The 19,904-nt window shown below is 46.8% G+C and overlaps 1 protein-coding gene across 1 annotated transcript in view; it reads left to right on the forward strand.

The window, feature by feature from the left end:
* The window catches only part of LOC144937498 (neuropeptide S receptor-like), a 49,024-nt gene that overhangs the window by 14,287 nt on the left and 14,833 nt on the right, over positions 1 to 19,904 (forward strand). Inside the window, exons 3-4 of the mRNA XM_078864778.1 lie at positions 7,667 to 7,770; positions 17,022 to 17,115. Of these exons, the coding sequence (XP_078720904.1) occupies positions 7,667 to 7,770; positions 17,022 to 17,115 (198 nt within the window). The remainder of the gene's footprint in view (positions 1 to 7,666; positions 7,771 to 17,021; positions 17,116 to 19,904) is intronic.

Consider the following 19,904-nt stretch of genomic DNA (forward strand, 5'->3'; position numbering starts at 1 on the left):
CACAGAGAGTGGGTCAACACACAATTAACGCATAGCCTGGTCGATTACGAGTTTCAAAGATTGCTAAGTTAGAATTTAAGTGTGAAAATTCCAAAGAAAGACAAAACATAAAACAAAAGGAATGGAGACACACAGACAGAGCAGAACATAAGAACGACAAAAAACGAGTTTAGACAGAAAAAAGTACACTAAATACACAGGCAGATAGAGAAAACAAAAACCCAGAGAGAGAGAAAAAGATAAACTTGGAACTTCCCCGTAGAAGTGCTTCAATTCTAGATTTGAAGCTTTCGTGACTGCAAGGATTCATATTCTTAGGTTTTTTCGGTAAAGTCACGTAGGTAAAAAATTTAAATAAAAATTAATAAAAGTAAAATAAAATAAAAAATAAAAATCACGACGTTTCGATTGTAAAACAAGCAATCATCATCAGGTATAAATGAAATAGCAACAAAAAATTCTAACCAGAAAAACTATAGACAGACATATAAGCAGACAGATATCACCAAGATACAAAGAGAGAGAGAGTAACACAGGTACAGAGCGGGAGATCGTCTCTGTTGAGTGGACTTAAATCGGCAGAAGGGGCGGGGGCAGAGAGATGGAGGGGGTTAGATAAAAAATGTACATGTCAATGAGTGCGGAAAACGCGTAATAAATGTACATGTCAATGAGGGTGGAAAACGCGTAGGAAAGTAAGACAAGTTTGAACATTAGGAGAGAGGGAGAAAGAACACACTAAATTAAATAACCTAGCAAAATATCGAAATGTTATGTAATACAACACAGAGAGTCGGTCAACACACAATTAACGCATAGCCTGGTCGATTACGTATTTCAAAGATTGCTAAGTTAGAATTTAAGTGTGAAAATTCCAAAGAAAGACAAAACATAAAACAAAAGGAACGGAGACACACAGACAGAGCAGAACATAAGAACGACAAAAAACGAGTGTAGACAGAAAAAAGTACACTAAATACACAGGCAGATAGAGAAAACAAAAACCCAGAGAGAGAGAAAAAGATAAACTTGGAACTTCCCCGTAGAAGTGCTTCAATTCTAGATTTGAAGCTTTCGTGACTGCAAGGATTCATATTCTTAGGTTTTTTCGGTAAAGTCACGTAGGTAAAACATTTAAATAAAAATTAATAAAAGTAAAATAAAATAAAAAATAAAAATCACGACGTTTCGATTGCAACACAAGCAATCCTCATCAGGTATAAATGAAATAGCAACAAAAAATTCTAACCAGAAAAACTATAGACAGACATATAAGCAGACAGATATCACCAAGATACATAGAGAGAGAGTAACACAGGTACAGAGCGGGAGATCGTCTCTGTTGAGTGGACTTAAATCGGCAGAAGGGGCGGGGGCAGAGAGATGGAGGGGGTTAGATAAAAAATGTACATGTCAATGAGTGCGGAAAACGCGTAAAAAATGTACATGTCAATGAGTGTGGAAAACGCGTAGGAAAGTAAGACAAGATTGAACATTAGGAGAGAAGGAGAAAGAACACACTAAATTAAATAACCTAGCAAAATATCGAAATGTTATGTAATACAACACAGAGAGTGGGTCAACACACAATTAACGCATAGCCTGGTCGATTACGAGTTTCAAAGATTGCTAAGTTAGAATTTAAGTGTGAAAATTCCAAAGAAAGACAAAACATAAAACAAAAGGAATGGAGACACACAGACAGAGCAGAACATAAGAACGACAAAAAACGAGTTTAGACAGAAAAAAGTACACTAAATACACAGGCAGATAGAGAAAACAAAAACCCAGAGAGAGAGAAAAAGATAAACTTGGAACTTCCCCGTAGAAGTGCTTCAATTCTAGATTTGAAGCTTTCGTGACTGCAAGGATTCATATTCTTAGGTTTTTTCGGTAAAGTCACGTAGGTAAAAAATTTAAATAAAAATTAATAAAAGTAAAATAAAAAATAAAAATCACTACGTTTCGATTGTAAAACAAGCAATCATCATCAGGTATAAATGAAATAGCAACAAAAAATTCTAACCAGAAAAACTATAGACAGACATATAAGCAGACAGATATCACCAAGATACAAAGAGAGAGAGAGTAACACAGGTACAGAGCGGGAGATCGTCTCTGTTGAGTGGACTTAAATCGGCAGAAGGGGCGGGGGCAGAGAGATGGAGGGGGTTAGATAAAAAATGTACATGTCAATGAGTGCGGAAAACGCGTAATAAATGTACATGTCAATGAGGGTGGAAAACGCGTAGGAAAGTAAGACAAGTTTGAACATTAGGAGAGAGGGAGAAAGAACACACTAAATTAAATAACCTAGCAAAATATCGAAATGTTATGTAATACAACACAGAGAGTCGGTCAACACACAATTAACGCATAGCCTGGTCGATTACGAGTTTCAAAGATTGCTAAGTTAGAATTTAAGTGTGAAAATTCCAAAGAAAGACAAAACATAAAACAAAAGGAACGGAGACACACAGACAGAGCAGAACATAAGAACGACAAAAAACGATTTTAGACAGAAAAAAGTACACTAAATACACAGGCAGATAGAGAAAACAAAAACCCAGAGAGAGAGAAAAAGATAAACTTGGAACTTCCCCGTAGAAGTGATTCAATTCTAGATTTGAAGCTTTCGTGACTGCAAGGATTCATATTGTTAGGTTTTTTCGGTAAAGTCACGTAGGTAAAAAATTAAAATTAATAAAAGTAAAATAAAATAAAAATTAAAATTAAAATCACAACGTTTCGATTGCAAAACAAGCAATCATCATCAGGTATAAATGAAATAGCAACAAAAAATTCTAACCAGAAAAATTATAGACAGACATATAAGCAGACAGATATCACCAAGATACATAGAGAGAACTCTCAATACTCTGATATTGCACTGTTTTTGAGTTGTACGCCTTCTGGTGTCATCTGGCCCTACACCAATGGGGACTAGGCTCTAAAGAAAGCCGTCTCGGGTGTGGGCCAATCAACTTCAAGGACAGTGCATATTATTATCCTTATCAGAGTTGCTTCTTTTTGTTTGCTTTATTGACTACTTGTGTTGTGGTCATTGCAAACATGATGCCTTGAATAAAGGTGTCAGTTTTGTACCAGTTAAAAGGGTAAAAAGCTACCATTATATTTTGCCACTGGTAAAAGAGATCTCATAGTGTAAATGTTTACCCCGAACTCTCAATACTCTGATATTGCACTGTTTTTGAGTTGTACGCCTTCTGGTGTCATCTGGCCCTACACCAATGGGGACTAGGCTCTAAAGAAAGCCGTCTCGGGTGTGGGCCAATCAACTTCAAAGACAGTGCATATTATTATCCTTATCAGAGTTGCTTCTTTTTGTTTGCTTTATTGACTACTTGTGTTGTGGTCATTGCAAACATGATGCCTTGAATAAAGGTGTCAGTTTTGTACCAGTTAAAAGGGTAAAAACCTACCATTATATTTTGCCACTGGTGAAAGAGATCTCATAGTGTAAATGTTTACCCCGAACTCTCAATACTCTGATATTGCACTGTTTTTGAGTTGTACGCCTTCTGGTGTCATCTGGCCCTACACCAATGGGGACTAGGCTCTAAAGAAAGCCGTCTCGGGTGTGGGCCAATCAACTTCAAGGACAGTGCATATTATTATCCTTATCAGAGTTGCTTCTTTTTGTTTGCTTTATTGACTACTTGTGTTGTGGTCATTGCAAACATGATGCCTTGAATAAAGGTGTCAGTTTTGTACCAGTTAAAAGGGTAAAAACCTACCATTATATTTTGCCACTGGTAAAAGAGATCTCATAGTGTAAATTCCTACATGTACTTAATGCGGGGCATGCGCTCGTTATGATTTAGGCGGGCACTGTCCTGGTGCACGCCTTGGTGGCCCAGTGTTTTGATAATGCAGAGCTAGCTCCTGGGTTCGCGGGAAGCGTTGGTAGACCTGATGAGCCGGATTCCGCATGGTTGGAATCGCTGTGCTCCGAGAACCCAACGAGCTCAGTTGCGCCGGCTCTTATACGATTTTTCCCGATGTCTTTAGTACCAGAAAATTTGATATTGGGCACACTCCTCTCCTCCACCATCATATCAATACGGGTGATCGCCCCCAATTTGGAATAATTCCCACAGACTTAGCCCCGTGGAGAAGAAACAGGTACGCCAGGCTGTGGATTAGATGCTGGCAGCTGATATTATTTCTCCGTCCAATAGCCTGTGGGGGGCGCCCATAGTCTAGTGAAAAAAGGTGATGGTAACTTACGATTCTGCGTTGATTTCCGCAAGTTAAATAAGATCGGTGGCAGATGCATATCCCCTCCCTCGTATGGACGACTCGCTAGATGCGTTATCGGGCGCACAGTTTTTTTCTACACTCGATTTACTGTCCGGGTTTTGTCAATTTCTTCTTGAGAACGAATCCAAACCAAAAAACACTTTTCGCACGCCCCAGGGGCTCTACCACTTCAATTGTCTTCCGATGGGATTGAATTCGGCGCCAGCCACCTTTCAGCAATTAATGGAATTGGTCCTAGCAGGTTTGCAATGGGATTCTGCCTAATTTATTTGCACGACGTCATCGTTTTTGGCAGTACCTTTGACGAACATGTACAACGATTGCATTCGGTCTTTGAGAAAGTACATGCAGCTAAGTTGAAATTCAAACCTCACAAATGTCATTTGTTTCAGACATCGGTTAAATGATTGGGCCATATGGTAAGTGCAGCCGGTGTTGCCACAGATCCGGAGAAAACTGCATGCGTGCGCATGTGGCAGGTGCCCAAGTCGGTGGCGGAAGTCCGCAGTTTCATCGGATTTGCTTCATACTACCAGCGTTTTGTCAGGGATTTTGAAACCATTGCTAAACCACTGCACACCCTCATGGCCTTTCCCAGCTTGTCGAAGGCACAGAAAGGGTAGTGGCTTAAAGGAGTCGATTCCTCTATCGTTCATATTTGTACAGACGGGACTTTGTCGTCCGCACGGACCATGCAGCCCTCCAGTACTCCATGCGCATCGACCAGCTGTCTGGGCAGTTGTCCTGATGGCTCAAAATCCTCCAAGGATTTTCATTCACAGTGGTGCACATGAAAGGCACTCGGCACGTCAACGCTGACGTGTTGTCCCGCTTGCCGCCCATGTCGTGTGCACGTGTGCCTCGGGGGTGTCGAAATGTAAGCCCTCACAAGAGGGTGTGCCCTCAGTGTTTGCGGCGGCAGGGACAATGCAGGATGAAGGCGCTTAGTACCCACGTGATTCTGTCTTGAATCTCGACCATGATGCTTGGGCTAAGCTACAGGTTGATGACGCCTCACTCTTGACATTGCGCCATCGTGCTTCTTGTGGGCCAGGCCCTGCGGGTCACCCATCCATTGTAATGCACGATGGACTCCTCATGCGGTGGGAAGGGGAGTCCCAGCGTTATTCCTTGGTCGTGCCTACGGTCCTTAGGCGAAAACTTACTAAAGCCATACACGAGAAATTGATGCATCTGGGTGTTCACAAAACGTTGACGACACTGAAAAAGGACTTTTACTGACCCAGCATGGAAAACGATATACTCCTCCTCATTAAAGGGTGTGCCGATTATGCGCGTCGGAAATCTCCTGCCCTGTGACAGCACCCCATCACGGACACTGAAGATGCATTTATGTTTTCAAATTGTCAAATGTATGAAATGTCACAACTCAACATTGGCTTGAAATTACTTGTGAACATATTAAGATGCGCAGTGGTGGGCAGGAAGATAGGTGAGCATTTAGAAACCCTGCTTATAAGTTAACCTTTTGAGTTACACATTTTTAAAGGTAACCACTGTTGTCATGGTTTACCTGGTCACGAGAGAATAATCATGAAAATCTTTATTCACTTGTAACATCCTGTGTGTCCATATGTCAGCGTGTTAGGATATTGTACCAATAAATAAATTTGAATCACAAGGTTATATTTCCAATGTATAATTGAAGTCAAAAATGAATTATGCTTTATTCCGTGTAATTGCGCCATCATGGCACTGACATTGTTGCAGAGATTCATAGCGGTGCTGACCTGGTTAATATCGCAGGTGTATGAGCCATAAACTACACAGTGGATGTTAAAGATCCCGTGATGTCATTTGAAAAGAGTAAGTTGTTGTCTCCTGGCATCAGGATCCAAATTTGCCAGATTCGAATAAATTACGAATGCCCGCTTGCAGGCCAGTGCTGAAATGCCTCGTGCTGCACAGGGACAGCTTCCACTGGGGTCCCCTTTGAATGTTTGAGACGAGATGCGATGTAAGGCGCTTTTAGTTGCTGAGACATTTAAGTGCAATATATAAGAATCCCCCGCTATTCACAAGGGATGCATTCCTGAGAAATGCTACTAAACTCGAAATTATTTAAAGCAAACTAATTTTTCATATACATAGTGTTAAAATCAGGGGTTCCGTTCCAAGCCGTCCGAGCCGACATTTCTGGAAAAAGACACGTGACTAAATATCATGAAGTGGACAAAAATAGCATGATCATAACATGCATTTTAACTAATACTACAAACAAATAATTAGATAAAACTTCCCAGAGATGTTTAAAGAACTTGCTGATTTTTTTTGCCACACACCGTTAATATTTGACGACCGCCTTTTGACTTGCTTCAAAATGAGTTATAACTTATAATTTTACCTCTGATTTACACGTTTGCTTTGCCTTTTCTTGCCAGAGGCATGATCATCATTTACTTTGCGTTTTTCCCTCGTCTTTCTAAGCCCTTTGTACTTTTAAAAACTATCAGCGAACAATGTATTTCTACCTAACACGTGTGCAGCGACCACACAATGGTGAGCTGGCAGACAGAGGCTGAATAAGGGGTGGAGGGACTTTTTGGTGGCACGCACTATACGCATACATTCTGGTCTTATATATCACCACCTGCATTCCCAGTAAAAAAAATTGCACGAAAAAAACGCATATGCAAAACATTACACTTAAGGAAATGCTCCATAATGAATTGACAATATACATGCTAAACAACACTTAATGCAGCGTACTCCTGTAAATACATATATTATTCAATAGTATTCTACTAATTGAACTGCTTACTGATGTAAAACAGACATGGAAGATTATGGTTATAACAATTGTCTTTCATTCAGCAAAAATACAACATTTCTATCTTTGACATACATCTTTTTTTCTTTCTCTAACTTATAAAAGCGTACACTTTTCACAGATCGATTATTTCTATGATTCGGGCACCCAATTTATATTGAAAATTGTGAGTTCAAATGCAATTTGATTTTACACAGGCCATCATCTCCGATGGGTCGATAGAGTAAGTACCACTATGTGAGAGGTCGGCAGTGATAAACATGTGCAGACAATGGCTCTCACTCTTTGAATATAAAATTTCTACCCACCGGCTCGGAGCCGAGATGAAGAGGAGTCCTCCTTTTCTCGTTTGAGCAGGGAAGTGCTTTGACTTTGAATACACGTTCTGAAAGATCTTTCCACACCAATGGAGACAGGAAAAAGTATTACATTGAAAAATAATACATTTCCAATTTTCATAAATTCACTGCTCGGGAACCATTCTCAAAATGTTTAGTGTTTCATAATTTGCTGTTCATTGCCTGGTTTTTCAATGTTAAAATATTGCTGTATTTGAGTTAAATGTGTGTCTACTTTCTGAGTATTTTGCAGATCTCCTAACAGGATTAGTGACCATCCTTACAGATATCATCTGGAGATATACTGGAGAGTTTCTAGCCAATGATGCCATGTGCCGGATTGTGCGATATCTGCAGGTAAGCCTCATTCCCTTGGTAATTCAATATCATCACGATGTACCCAGGAAAGTACTGTATGTCTTAAAGCGTTGTGCCCACTGAAGATGAAACAAGACACAGTTGAGTGCCGCTTGAGTACTCAATCTTCAGCTATTACATGTTCTTTCAGAGTGTTACAATGTTTTAAGGAGCTGCTCTCCTAGAAAAACAAATCTGGGCAAGTAGCTTTTTAGAATATGCAATGATGTTCTGTCAACAACTCGTCAGTTCTGCTATATTTTGATTAACTTGTCAACCTGTCCAAACATTTTCAATAAGGTTGATTGGCTAAGATAATTAAACTACATTGGAATCCATAGTGGTCGTTTCATAGCTTAACACCTTTTATTTATTTATACAGTAAAGTGGCACTGAACCTTATGACTCTTTTTTTCAGGAGGGTCCTGCATTCGGTTGTCTAACAAATTCCATTATTGATTGTTTGGCATGTGGCAGAAAACCTTCGTACCCAAAAAACAACACCACAATGTATGCTATACCATTGTGTTAATATTTTGAGGACATTGATCACATTAGTTTACATGAAGAGCAAAGGAGATGAAGGAAGAGGAACAGGGAGGGAAGAGGAGATATTCACCTGCAATTCTAAACTAAACAACAAACTATTTTTTATTTCACCAGGTAATGGCCACTGAGCTACATAGCTCTTTTTCAGATCGACCTGGCCACAAATGAAAGCTCAACGAAGTGGCTTATCACGTGACATTCCATAGCAACAAAATACTCTAAATGCATGTTTATAAATGTGGAGGGGAAAACCGGAGGACCCAGAGAAAAATCCACGTAACCACGGGGAGAACGTACACACTCCAAATATACAGGCTTCAGGGTCAGGATTTACGACCTTCTGCATACCAAGTGAGGGAGTTAATATCTTGCTTCCGTGGCACCTCGAAAAGTCAGAGGAGACCAGCCACTTGTCTCGTCAATCTCAACATCAGCTGGTCAAACTGCCATGCCTATCCCATCCTGTCAGCAAAGTGAGATAACTTTGAATATTAATTTAATGAGGACTTCTGCTTACATCTTGCAGCTGTTGCTCCTCCATGTGGCCTATCGATCACTTTGTGGGAATTCAGCCAAGTCACTCATTCCTATTATATTTAGCCAACTTAATGTAATCTAGAATGACGTTTTGCATATAAAAAAATGATCACAGAAGCTTAAAAATGCGGCAATAACCACGGTTATATAATAATCATAGAGCAAGCCATTGAGAAATAGGATAAACAAAAAAAAACCGGCACCATAATTGGTGAACAGCATGTAATCTTAGATTTTGAAAGGAAGTTGAACTCTTAGTTAATTTTGTTATGATTGATTTATGCTGTCTCATATTCACATGAAAAAAAGCCTTTCCAGTAAATATTACAGTATAAATTATTCATGAGAATATAATTACCATAAAAAGCCTTTTAAATTACCAATTTGAGTATTCATAATTTGTCAAAGATGTAATTATGCTATTTGAGTAATACGTTGATGCACTTATCTGATTGGTTTTTCATGGTACGTGGAAACACATACATTTAGTAACCTTCCCTCTATTATTTGAGCAGCTCACGTAATTGTTCAGAATGTAAAACCAAGTTTAATATTTTTTGTTTACATCCTGCTCCCTCCAACTTACTGAGCAGTAGATATCGCAGTAACAATGATTTGTTCAACCAGAGAAACGTCAATTAAGTCTCAATATTCTTGTTCGATGCAAATGGAAACCAGAGTATATCGAAAGCTGCATTTTTACAAGGTAAAAATAAATTAAGTGCAGATAGGTGACCAACCTTCTTGCTGTACTGCCTATTGTAGGCATCTCATTGCTTCTGTGGATGGCTCCGGCTTCTAATTGCGCCATCTCGGCTGTACCATACATTGAGCATGTGCCACCACACTCACATAATTGACAGAACACTGTTTTGAAGGCCACAACACTATTCTGCGCTAAGGAGCAATGGGGACACTGATTTCTGCACTCAAGCAGTGTACCACTGAGGCTGCACCCACTGCAGACAGCTTCTGATCTGGCTCGAACCAGTACCAGTTGGGAGCCATTGAGGACAGACGCGTGCATCTGCACCATGTGTGTTGATGGACCTAGTCTGACGCTTCTTGTGTACGGTTTCGAGTTGGAGTTTGAGGAAAAATGGAACCTATTTAGATGCCGACAGCCAGGTCCAATGGCAAACTATCTTTAAAGCAATTAACGTGCAGTCACCAAACTGGACAGAAGCTCTACAGTTCTGGAGCGCAACATTTCTATATATGTGTAATAAAGGACTCTCTCTCAGATGTCGATCTCCGTTGTCCTTTATTGGGTTCGTAGAATCTCGTTACTACGGCGTCCTCGCTCAGGCCCGCGTCCCTCCCGACGATCTCTCCAAAGCCACTCGGCTGCTCCGATATGCAGTCTCCCTGCTGCTCCGATATGCAGTCTCCCTGCTGCTCCGTTAGGCAGTCTCCCTACTGCTCCACCTTGCAGCCACACCGCTGCTCCGCTCTCTAGCTTCACTGCTGCCCCGTACACAGCTAGCCTCCCACAGCCGCTAGCTCTCTGCGTCTGACACCGATGGCTGACGGTGTCGACGTCTCCCACCGCGTGGCGACCGCGCCACTCTCTCCGTCCTGCCCAGCGTGGCCTCCTCCTGTTTCACTCCGTCTCAACTCCCCTTTCCCCTTCCGGTTCTCCCCCTAAATCCTCTCTACCACGTGACCCTAACTCCACCCACTCCCCACGTGACCGAGACTCCGCCCCCCCTCAATCCTTGCTCGCATTACACGACCCCCCCCCCCCCCCTAAATAAAACCGCAGCCGTCCCCGGCTGCAATAAATATAATAAAATAATGCGAGCAACATTGTAACCATCTGGCATCACTGGACAACGGAGAATATAACAACGATAACAAGAACAACAAGAACAATCAACGAAAGGAAAGGGATTTGGAACGCGTGCGGGTCGCCGGCCCGTCACGAACGGGCGGCGGTCCCTCCACAGACCGAGAATGCGATGGGGTTTTAAGATCGACGGGAGTAGAACCGCCTGCCGCTGTTGGAGGCCCGTCAACGCCAAGGTCCCGTTCCCCAGAGAGACCCAAGTCCGGGGTCTCTGGCAACCGTGTCTGTGGTGGGATTGGGGGGGCAGCGGGGTCAAGTGGCCCCATCGCCGTGGTAGGCCCACCCAGAGCAGGATTCGCCACATCCGCCTGCGTCATGGCTGGTTCGTCTGTAGAAGGCACGACAGGCGCGCTTGCAGAGTCAACAGGCAAGGGCAGAGGTGCGTCGGGTGCAACAGACACCGGCAAGGCAACATCAGGGGATGACGCATCCGTCCGCGGGGCCACGTAGGGCTTCATCCTAGACGTATGAACGTACCAGCGCCGCGATCCAAACCGAACTTGTGCGGATTGCGGGTTAGGGACTTCAATAAGCTTAACCGGCCCCTGCCATGGTTTGTGAAGCTTAGGGGAGGTCCCCGGCCGCACCTGCGGGCAGTGTAGCCATGCCATGTCCCCCACTCGCCAGGGGCATGTACCGGTCGAGCGCCGGGCGCAACGCTCGTTTCGCGCCTGAGTCTTGGCAGTAGCCAATCGGGCCCCCTCCCGTGCCTCGGCGACGCGTCGAACAGTGTCCTGAATGTATTCGGGGAGAGGTTTAACAGGACCCTTCGCCCCCGTACCCAGCTGTACTTCCACCGGCGGCACATTCTCGCGGCCGTACATTAGAAAAAATGGAGAATACCCTGTGGACGCATGAGGCGTCATCCGATACGCGGAGAGTACCCCAGGTATATGCAAGTCCCAATCAGCTTGTTTCTCGTCAACCGTGTGACATAGCATGGCCGACAGCGTCCGATTAAGCCGTTCCACCATGCCATCCGTCTGCGGGTGGTAAGGAGACGTACGAACCTTCTTGGTTCCCAGAGCAGTGCACACTTCCGCCAACAATTTGGAAGAAAAATGTCGCCCCTGATCCGTGAGTAGCCTCTCCCTTTGTCCAGCACATATCCAAATAGGAAGGCGTCCGTGATAGACGCCGCCGACTGGTCGGGTAAGGGCCAAGCCATCGGCCAACGGGAAAGATATTCCACCCCGACCAGCAAATATTTATTACCCCTAGTGGATGGCGGGAAGGGTCCCAAAATATCCAGCGCCACCAACTCGTTAATTCGAGACACCTGTATAGACTGCACAGGCGGCACATAAGGGTTTTTAGGCGGCTTCCGCCGGGCACACTCGGGACACGCCCGAATGTGTCCGACGACATCCGTCGTCATGCCGTGCCAGAAGTAGTCTCGCTGCAATGTTAACAAAGTCTTCTGCATCCCGAGATGTAATAAAGTGTCGCCGTGCAGAGTCCGAATCAATTCGTACCGTAACGACGACGGTACTACCAGACGCCAGCGGTCATGAAATCCCTCCCTCCACATGAGCAAACCATCCCGGAGAGCGGCCCCCGGCGTCCCACCGGACAGCAATCTCCCCGCTCCCTTCGCAGCCTGACTCCGTAAAGCCCCCAACGAGTCGTCAAGCAATTGTTCGCGAATCCATACCGAGCGCGGCAGGTTCAGAACCCCATCGGCCGGTCCTGGGCACATCGGAGCCCCAGGCACCTCAACAGCTGACACGACAGGCCGAGGGGGTAGCGTACACCTATTCGTACCTGACGCGCAAGCGCAAGGGGACCCCTGCGGTAATCTGGAGAGAGTGTCCGCATTCGCGTGACGTGACCCCTTTCGATATTGTATGTCGAAGGAAAATTCCTGCAGGGTCTCCAACCATCGTGCCAGTTGGCCAGATGGTTGGTCAACCCTCAGGGCATATTGCAGAGCCCCATGGTCCGTGCGCACAATAAACGAACGGCCGTAAAGATACGGCCAATATTGGCGGAGAAAATAGACAATAGCCAATAGTTCGCGGCGAGTAACGCAGTAGCGGGTTTCTGCCGGGGACAGTACACGGCTACCGTAGGCTACCATGCGTTCCACGCTGCCCTTGGACTGTGACAGAACGGCCCCGATCCCAGTGTCACTAGCGTCCGTATCCAGAATAAAAGGTCGATCAAAATCCGGATAGTCCAATGTTGGCGCCGTCGCCAACCGATCGCGTAGGCCCTCAAACGCCGCTTCCTCCGGCGGACCCCAACTGAACCTCCGACCCTTACCCGTAAGGACGTGCAAGGGCCTAGCGATCATAGCAAAGTTCGGAACGAACCTGCGATAGTATGAGGCGAACCCCAGGAAGCGACGTACGTCCCCAACCGAGGCCGAGGTTAGCCAGTTGCGGACGCATGCCGTCTTCTCCGGGTCCGTGGCCACCCCGTCCGCACTGACTATGTGTCCCAAATAACGCATGGATCGTTGCAGTAGGTGACACTTTTTCGGTTTGAATTTTAAATTGGCGGAGCGCATCCTAGCAAAAACCGTCTCCAATCTCTGCAAATGTTCGTCAAATGTGCGGCTAAAGACGATGACATCGTCTAAATAAATCAAACATGTCTCCCACTGCAGACCCGTTAACACCAGCTCCATCAACCGCTGAAAAGTGGCAGGAGCCGCATTCAAGCCCATGGGAAGGCAATTAAACTGAAACAGTCCCTGCGGCGTACGGAAAGCCGTCTTTTCCCTCGAGGACTCGTCGAGGGGAAGCTGCCAGAATCCCGAAGAGAGATCCAGCGTTGAAAAAAACTTCGCCCCAGACAAGGCATCGAGGGAATCATCCATACGCAGCAGGGGGTACGCGTCTGCGACGGACACCTTGTTCAATTTTCGAAAATCGACACAAAATCGCAGTTTCCCATCCTTCTTCTTAACAAGAAATTACCGGCGCGCCCCATGGACTGTTAGACGGGGATATTATGTCAGCGGCCAGCATGTCCTCCACTGCCCCGCGAACCTGATCCCGCTCCGTCGGGCTCAACCGATGAGAATTCAACCGAATCGGAGCGGCATCCCCCGTATCAATGTGGTGGGAAAGCAGGGAGGTGCGTCCCAAGTCAAAATCATCCGAGCTGAACACGTCGGAATAACTTAGCAACAGCGCGCGAAGCGCGGACCGTTGTTCTCCGGTCAGGGATGAATTCTCCCCGTATAACTCGGCAACCCAACGGTCATCCTGCCCCGTAGGCCCCGAAACCCCCCTTACCATGTCCCGGCGGGCCCGGTTGTCATGGGCCGTGAACGCGGTCGTGGCGTGAGCCAAACCCGTTCCGGCCGGGACACTGACATTCTCCGCACTCCCATTTAGCACCTGTAAGAACGGGGGCTGGCCCGGCCGGACAATCGTTTGTGCCCCAACCAGCGCCGAGCCGCCCGTTATAGCTGTGGACGACGATAACACAACCCCCGCCGCTCCCTCAACGCCAGGTACTGGCTTCCGATATCTCAACGGGATAAGCATCTGCGAACCAGGTGGAATGTCAACAGATACTTCGGACAGCGCCTGCACCTGGCAAACAGGGGCAGGCCGGCCCCATGGCGACGGTAGGAACGAAATTTTCCGCCCCCCTGGTAATTCAATGCAATTTTGATCAACCCTTATTTGAATGGACATTTTTGCCAGGAAATCAGTCCCCAACAAACAGGGTACCGCGAGGGACCTAGAGATCAAAACGGTCCCTGAAGCCGACACCCCCCCAATCGATATGTTGGCGTCCACCTGGCCCACAATGCCCATACTTCCCCCGTTCGCCGCTATGCATGAATCATAAACCGCTCGCACTCTCCCTGGCGGAATGCCCAAAAGATGGAAAATGACATCCGAAATAATGGTCGCGGACGCACCGGAGTCCACCAAAATACGCACCTCGACCCCCTGAATAGAACCCGGTACCGTGGACGACCCCGTAGCGGCCGCAACTACCCTCCGTGCCAATCGGCGCCATTGCATCAGCGAGCGACACGGGTCAATCGGAGGCACCTCGTTGTTAACGACACACGGACCGCGCGGCGATGGTGATGCATGAGGTGACAGGCCTTGCCGGGTGTCTGATGCGCACCGACTTGCCTGTCCTGGCTGGTCTTTTCGCGCGGCGTCCGTGGTCGAGGCCTCCTGCTGGGGCGGCCCCGGGATGCGAGCCCAACAGTCCCTGGCGAAGTGGCCCTTACGGCCACAGCGGAAACACTCCACGTCGTTCCGGCACGCAGCACCCCCTCTGTCCCGAAGCTCCTGCGCCGGCGGGCCGGACCTCGGCCCCGTTCCCCCCCGAGCAGGCCACTGGGCGGAGGCGGCCGTCAACTCCTGCGGACCCTTGTCGTCAGGAACGTAGACCGCCTTCTTAGGATCCCACCCCGTAGCACCGCCTTCAACGATGGGGCCCCCCGTCCAAGCTGACACCTGCTTCCAGCGTCGGAGATTAAATTGAGCGTCCAAGCACTTAGCCGCAGCACGGGACGTCAATTTATCATGGCTGCACACCGGCATGGGGATCCCCAGGTCTCTAGACAATTCCAGCATCTTGCCCAACACAAGGGGCTCCAACAAATCTGGCTCCGTCTCGGGGTATGCTGCCATCGCCAGTTCCAGAACTGCGCCTCTGAAAGCCACCGGCGATTCATCAGGCGCCCGTTGGCACTGAACAAATCTACGATGGGCATCGTCCGGAGGCTCGTACGCATCTGCTTTTTCCTCGAAGACACCCTGCAGCGTCTTCTTCTTGTCGGCCTTGATGGAGCGGAAGAACCGGACGGACTCGTCATCGAGAAGTGTTGGTAAGACTTCCACGGCCTCCGCGTCCGTCCATTTGGCGGAGCGTACGGCCGCTTAAAAACGGCAGGCGAATGCGCTCCAATAGCCGTCGATGGAGAATTCTTTGACCGTTGTTAAATGACGGCTGCGGGTTTTTGCTCCGCCGTCCTCCGCCGATGGTGACTCACGCGGCAGCGACAAGATGGCGTCACTCCGCAACGTGTGCAAGATGGCGGCTTCCCGCGTCGGAGGGCGCAAGATGGCGGCTTCCCGCCGTTCCTCCTCGGCCACGCCCAAGATGGCGTCTTCGTGCCGCGTGGTCGAGAGAGCTGATGGCGACGGCAAGGCCCCGGCCCGTTGTTCCCCGCCGGGCCTCCCCGAAGTCGTCGCCGGCATCACAAGGTCGCACAACTGCGCCAACACCGTCTTCAGCGCCTCCAGTTGCGCCGCCACCTGTCGCCATCCGTCCTTAGCGTCCAGTCGCGCGGATGGGCCCACCGAGGCGGCCACGTCCTGCACGCCCGGACCCCCGCTCGTCCCCGCGCCGCTTTCCTCCTCCATCGTCGGTAGCGCCACCGCTGGAGGGAGGTCATCGTCAGAAAATGCTGCAGAAGACGGTGCAGGGACGGTCTTCCTCCTAAGCTGTTTTGACATGCCATTTCACTTCTGACACCAATGTAACAAAGGACTCTCTCTCAGATGTCGATCTCCGTTGTCCTTTATTGGGTTCGTAGAATCTCGTTACTACGGTGTCCTCGCTCAGGCCCGCGTCCCTCCCGACGATCTCTCCAAAGCCACTCGGCTGCTCCGATATGCAGTCTCCCTGCTGCTCCGATATGCAGTCTCCCTGCTGCTCCGTTAGGCAGTCTCCCTACTGCTCCACCTTGCAGCCACACCGCTGCTCCGCTCTCTAGCTTCACTGCTGCCCCGTACACAGCTAGCCTCCCACAGCCGCTAGCTCTCTGCGTCTGACACCGATGGCTGACGGTGTCGACGTCTCCCACCGCGTGGCGACCGCGCCACTCTCTCCGTCCTGCCCAGCGTGGCCTCCTCCTGTTTCACTCCGTCTCAACTCCCCTTTCCCCTTCCGGTTCTCCCCCTAAATCCTCTCTCCCACGTGACCCTAACTCCACCCACTCCCCACGTGACCCAGACTCCGCCCCCCCTCAATCCTTGCTCGCATTACATATGGACTGGTTTCTTTGATTCCACATTAACCAAAGCTACCGACTCATTAATTTCTCCATGATTATAATAATTCATTACATGTATGGTTTTTCCAAAAACTGCAAGGGATTGTTATGATGGGTTTATCTCATCATGATATATGTAATTACTGGGAAGGACCTACTCAGCAGATGATTGACCTGATTTAACACGTGGTATATATATGATTTTTTTTCACCCTAAATTACAGTAATTTATTCCAGTACTTGCAAACACTGGGATTGACTCATCCTTTGGCTGAATGGCTTTGCTTAACACATTACTGACATTTTCCCACAGTGACGGTTTTTCTTCTTTCTCAGGTGGTACTTTTGTACGCCTCCACGTACGTGTTGGTATCTTTGAGCATAGACCGTTACCTGGCCATCGTGCATCCCATGAAATTTTCAAAAACAGGTAACACTTCCACCACTGAAATACATTCATGTCGTGAGGGTGAAGTGGCGATTTAGTTCACTGTGCTATGAAGTTGGTAATCTCAGTTTTATTCTAAGTCATGGCTAAAATAATTGGATAGTGATATTTGAAGTGATATTGGGCACTGCTTCACCAACATGTACTGACCAACTAGGATTTGAACTCACAACCTTCTGATTGCAGATCTAGACAGATTATGTTTATTAACTTTTCACAACTTTTAAGTTGTCTTTTAGGTTTCATATCTGAAGATTTTTACATAAGAGATGAATATATTTAACTCGCCTTTTGCCCATCCAAGGACGGGTGTATTGCAGTAAATCTGAAACTTGCAAGCGAAAAGCAGACTGCGACGTGATATTCATTGCATCCATTTGTGTGCAATTTGTAAGGAAGCGATGACACAGACTTATTTCATTTAAAGGTTATAATCCCTTGTTCATCATGACGTCCTTTTAACTTCTATGTCTCAATAGCGTTACAGAGACCGCGTGACGTGAGGGTTTTGCCTTTTTAGTGAGAGTTATAAGTTGACGCTGAGGAGGGGGAAGGAGGCGCCTCGCCCCCTCATGTGGAGTGACGTCACCCGCTAATTATTATTAATGGCGGGGGGGGGTCCATTTAAGGGACGTCACGAATCGTCGTGGTTTTTGTTTTTATTTACTTTTTATTACTGAAAGAACCAGAATAAGTCTACATTTTCGACTGCCAATACACTCTCTCAGGTTAAGAACCTAGCTACAGTCTACATTCTAGACTGCCAGTGTGCTCACTCAGTTCAATAACCATTGCTATGGTCTACATCATAGACTACCAATACCCTCACCAGCTTATAAACGAGGCTACAGTCTACATTATAGACTGCCAGTACACTCGCCCAGCTTAATAACCATTGCTACAGTCTACATTACAGACTGCCAGTACACTCACCAAACTTAATAACTAGGCTCCAGTCAACATTATAGACTGCCAGGACACTCACTCCGATTAAGAACCAGGCTACAGTCTACATCAGCGGTTTTTGTTTTTTTATTATAAATATTTTATTTGCATTATTTTATTATTCTTTTTCTATCTACGTGACTTTACCGAAACAACCAAAGAATAGGACGTCACCTATTCATGATTATTAATGAGGGGGGCTGTTCGATGTGGAGTAACGTCACCTTATGATTATTAATGAAGGGGAGGGGGGGTTCTCCATGTGGAGTGACGTCACCCGCTCATGATTATTAATGAGGGGAGGCCCATGTGGAGGATGTAACCTGTTCATGATTATTAATGAGGGGGGCTGGTCGACGTGGAGTGACGTCACGCGCAGGACACACATTCTTGGCTCACTATAGTAGTGTAGTGAGTCCAACTGAGTCGCAAACGTTGTCTTGGGAGCAACACTATTTATTACACCAACTCAACATAGCACAACCTACACTTGGGTGTTGAATGCCCATCTAGCCACGCTACGGCAGAACTAGACCCGGTTCGCTATCCCGGCCCGGACCACAAGCTGGGTCCCGAACCGTGTGGGTAGAGGCTTCTTTTACCTGACGTGGATCTTCATCACCAGCAACACGAAGAACCCCGAGCCCCTCACAGGGCCCCCGTTATATCGGCCTGGGCTGGGGCTGGCTCTGCCCCTCGCCCCGCTCACCTTCTAGATCTCTCGAGCTCTAACCCGAAGGCTCCCGAGAGCTCTTTTATACCACGTGACCGTCCAGCGGCCCCCGTCCACCGGTGGCCCCCCTCCAATATCATCCAGTCACGTGTCGACAGGTCAACCAGCGTATCATGCCCCAACGTAACCCTGGCTGGCTAACACTCCCTCTCGCTCCCTCACCGGGAGCCCACACCGCACACTGTACGTGGTGCCTCCGCGCTGACCAGCGCTCACCCAAGCCCCGCTAGGGCTGGTACTACGCCCAGTAAGCGGACTACACATAATGCCAACACATTATCCGCCGTGGTTTCGTAAGCCGGGCACCACACAGTGACATTCACAGTCACTTCAGTAGCATCTATTTGGTAATTTTTTACATACTAAGGGCAACATGCATAATTTTTCCCACTTGGCTGTGACATTTAGTAATTTTTTTTACAGTCACATGGAGACTGCATATGCACCCATACAAGTAAAATGTTAACTGTCATACACACCCATTGGAATGGTTGACTTTTGGAATATTACTCAGGTGGATTAGTAGAAAAAATGTAAATTATCTGCAATCCTTAAACGATGCTTCTTCTCCGAGACTTCATATTTATAATCTTTAAACTGTTCCCAATAATACACGGGTATATTTCAGAGAATAGATTAGCATTGCTAGTACATCATAAAATATACATTGTATAGACATTTTAACATTCAAAGGTAATGGATGTTTATTTGGGCAACTGAGATAGTAAGCGAGGCAATATTGTACGTTATATATAGACTATGTATCTGACCAATTAGTATTGTGGTAGTACGTTAAAATGTCAGTTAAAAGGTTGAGCGTTGATATTAATACTGAGGACTGACTCAGACCAGCATCCCTCCAGGGATAATCAAATGAGACCTTAAACGCCTAAAGCCATCTTGTACGATCCTGCTAAAATAGATCATGGTGCTTAAGTGTCAACCCTGCAACACCTGAGGGATCTGACAGAAATAAGAAAGCGATTGTGACAAGTTGTGTACATTGGCCTAGAAATCCACCTGATGTTGCTTTCCCTTGCACATTATAATGTATGCGACATGTTCAAGGGCATGCTTGACATAATTCTGGTGC

This window comes from Lampetra fluviatilis, chromosome 1 (assembly GCF_964198595.1).
Source record: "Lampetra fluviatilis chromosome 1, kcLamFluv1.1, whole genome shotgun sequence".
Taxonomy (NCBI): Eukaryota; Metazoa; Chordata; class Hyperoartia; order Petromyzontiformes; family Petromyzontidae; genus Lampetra; species Lampetra fluviatilis.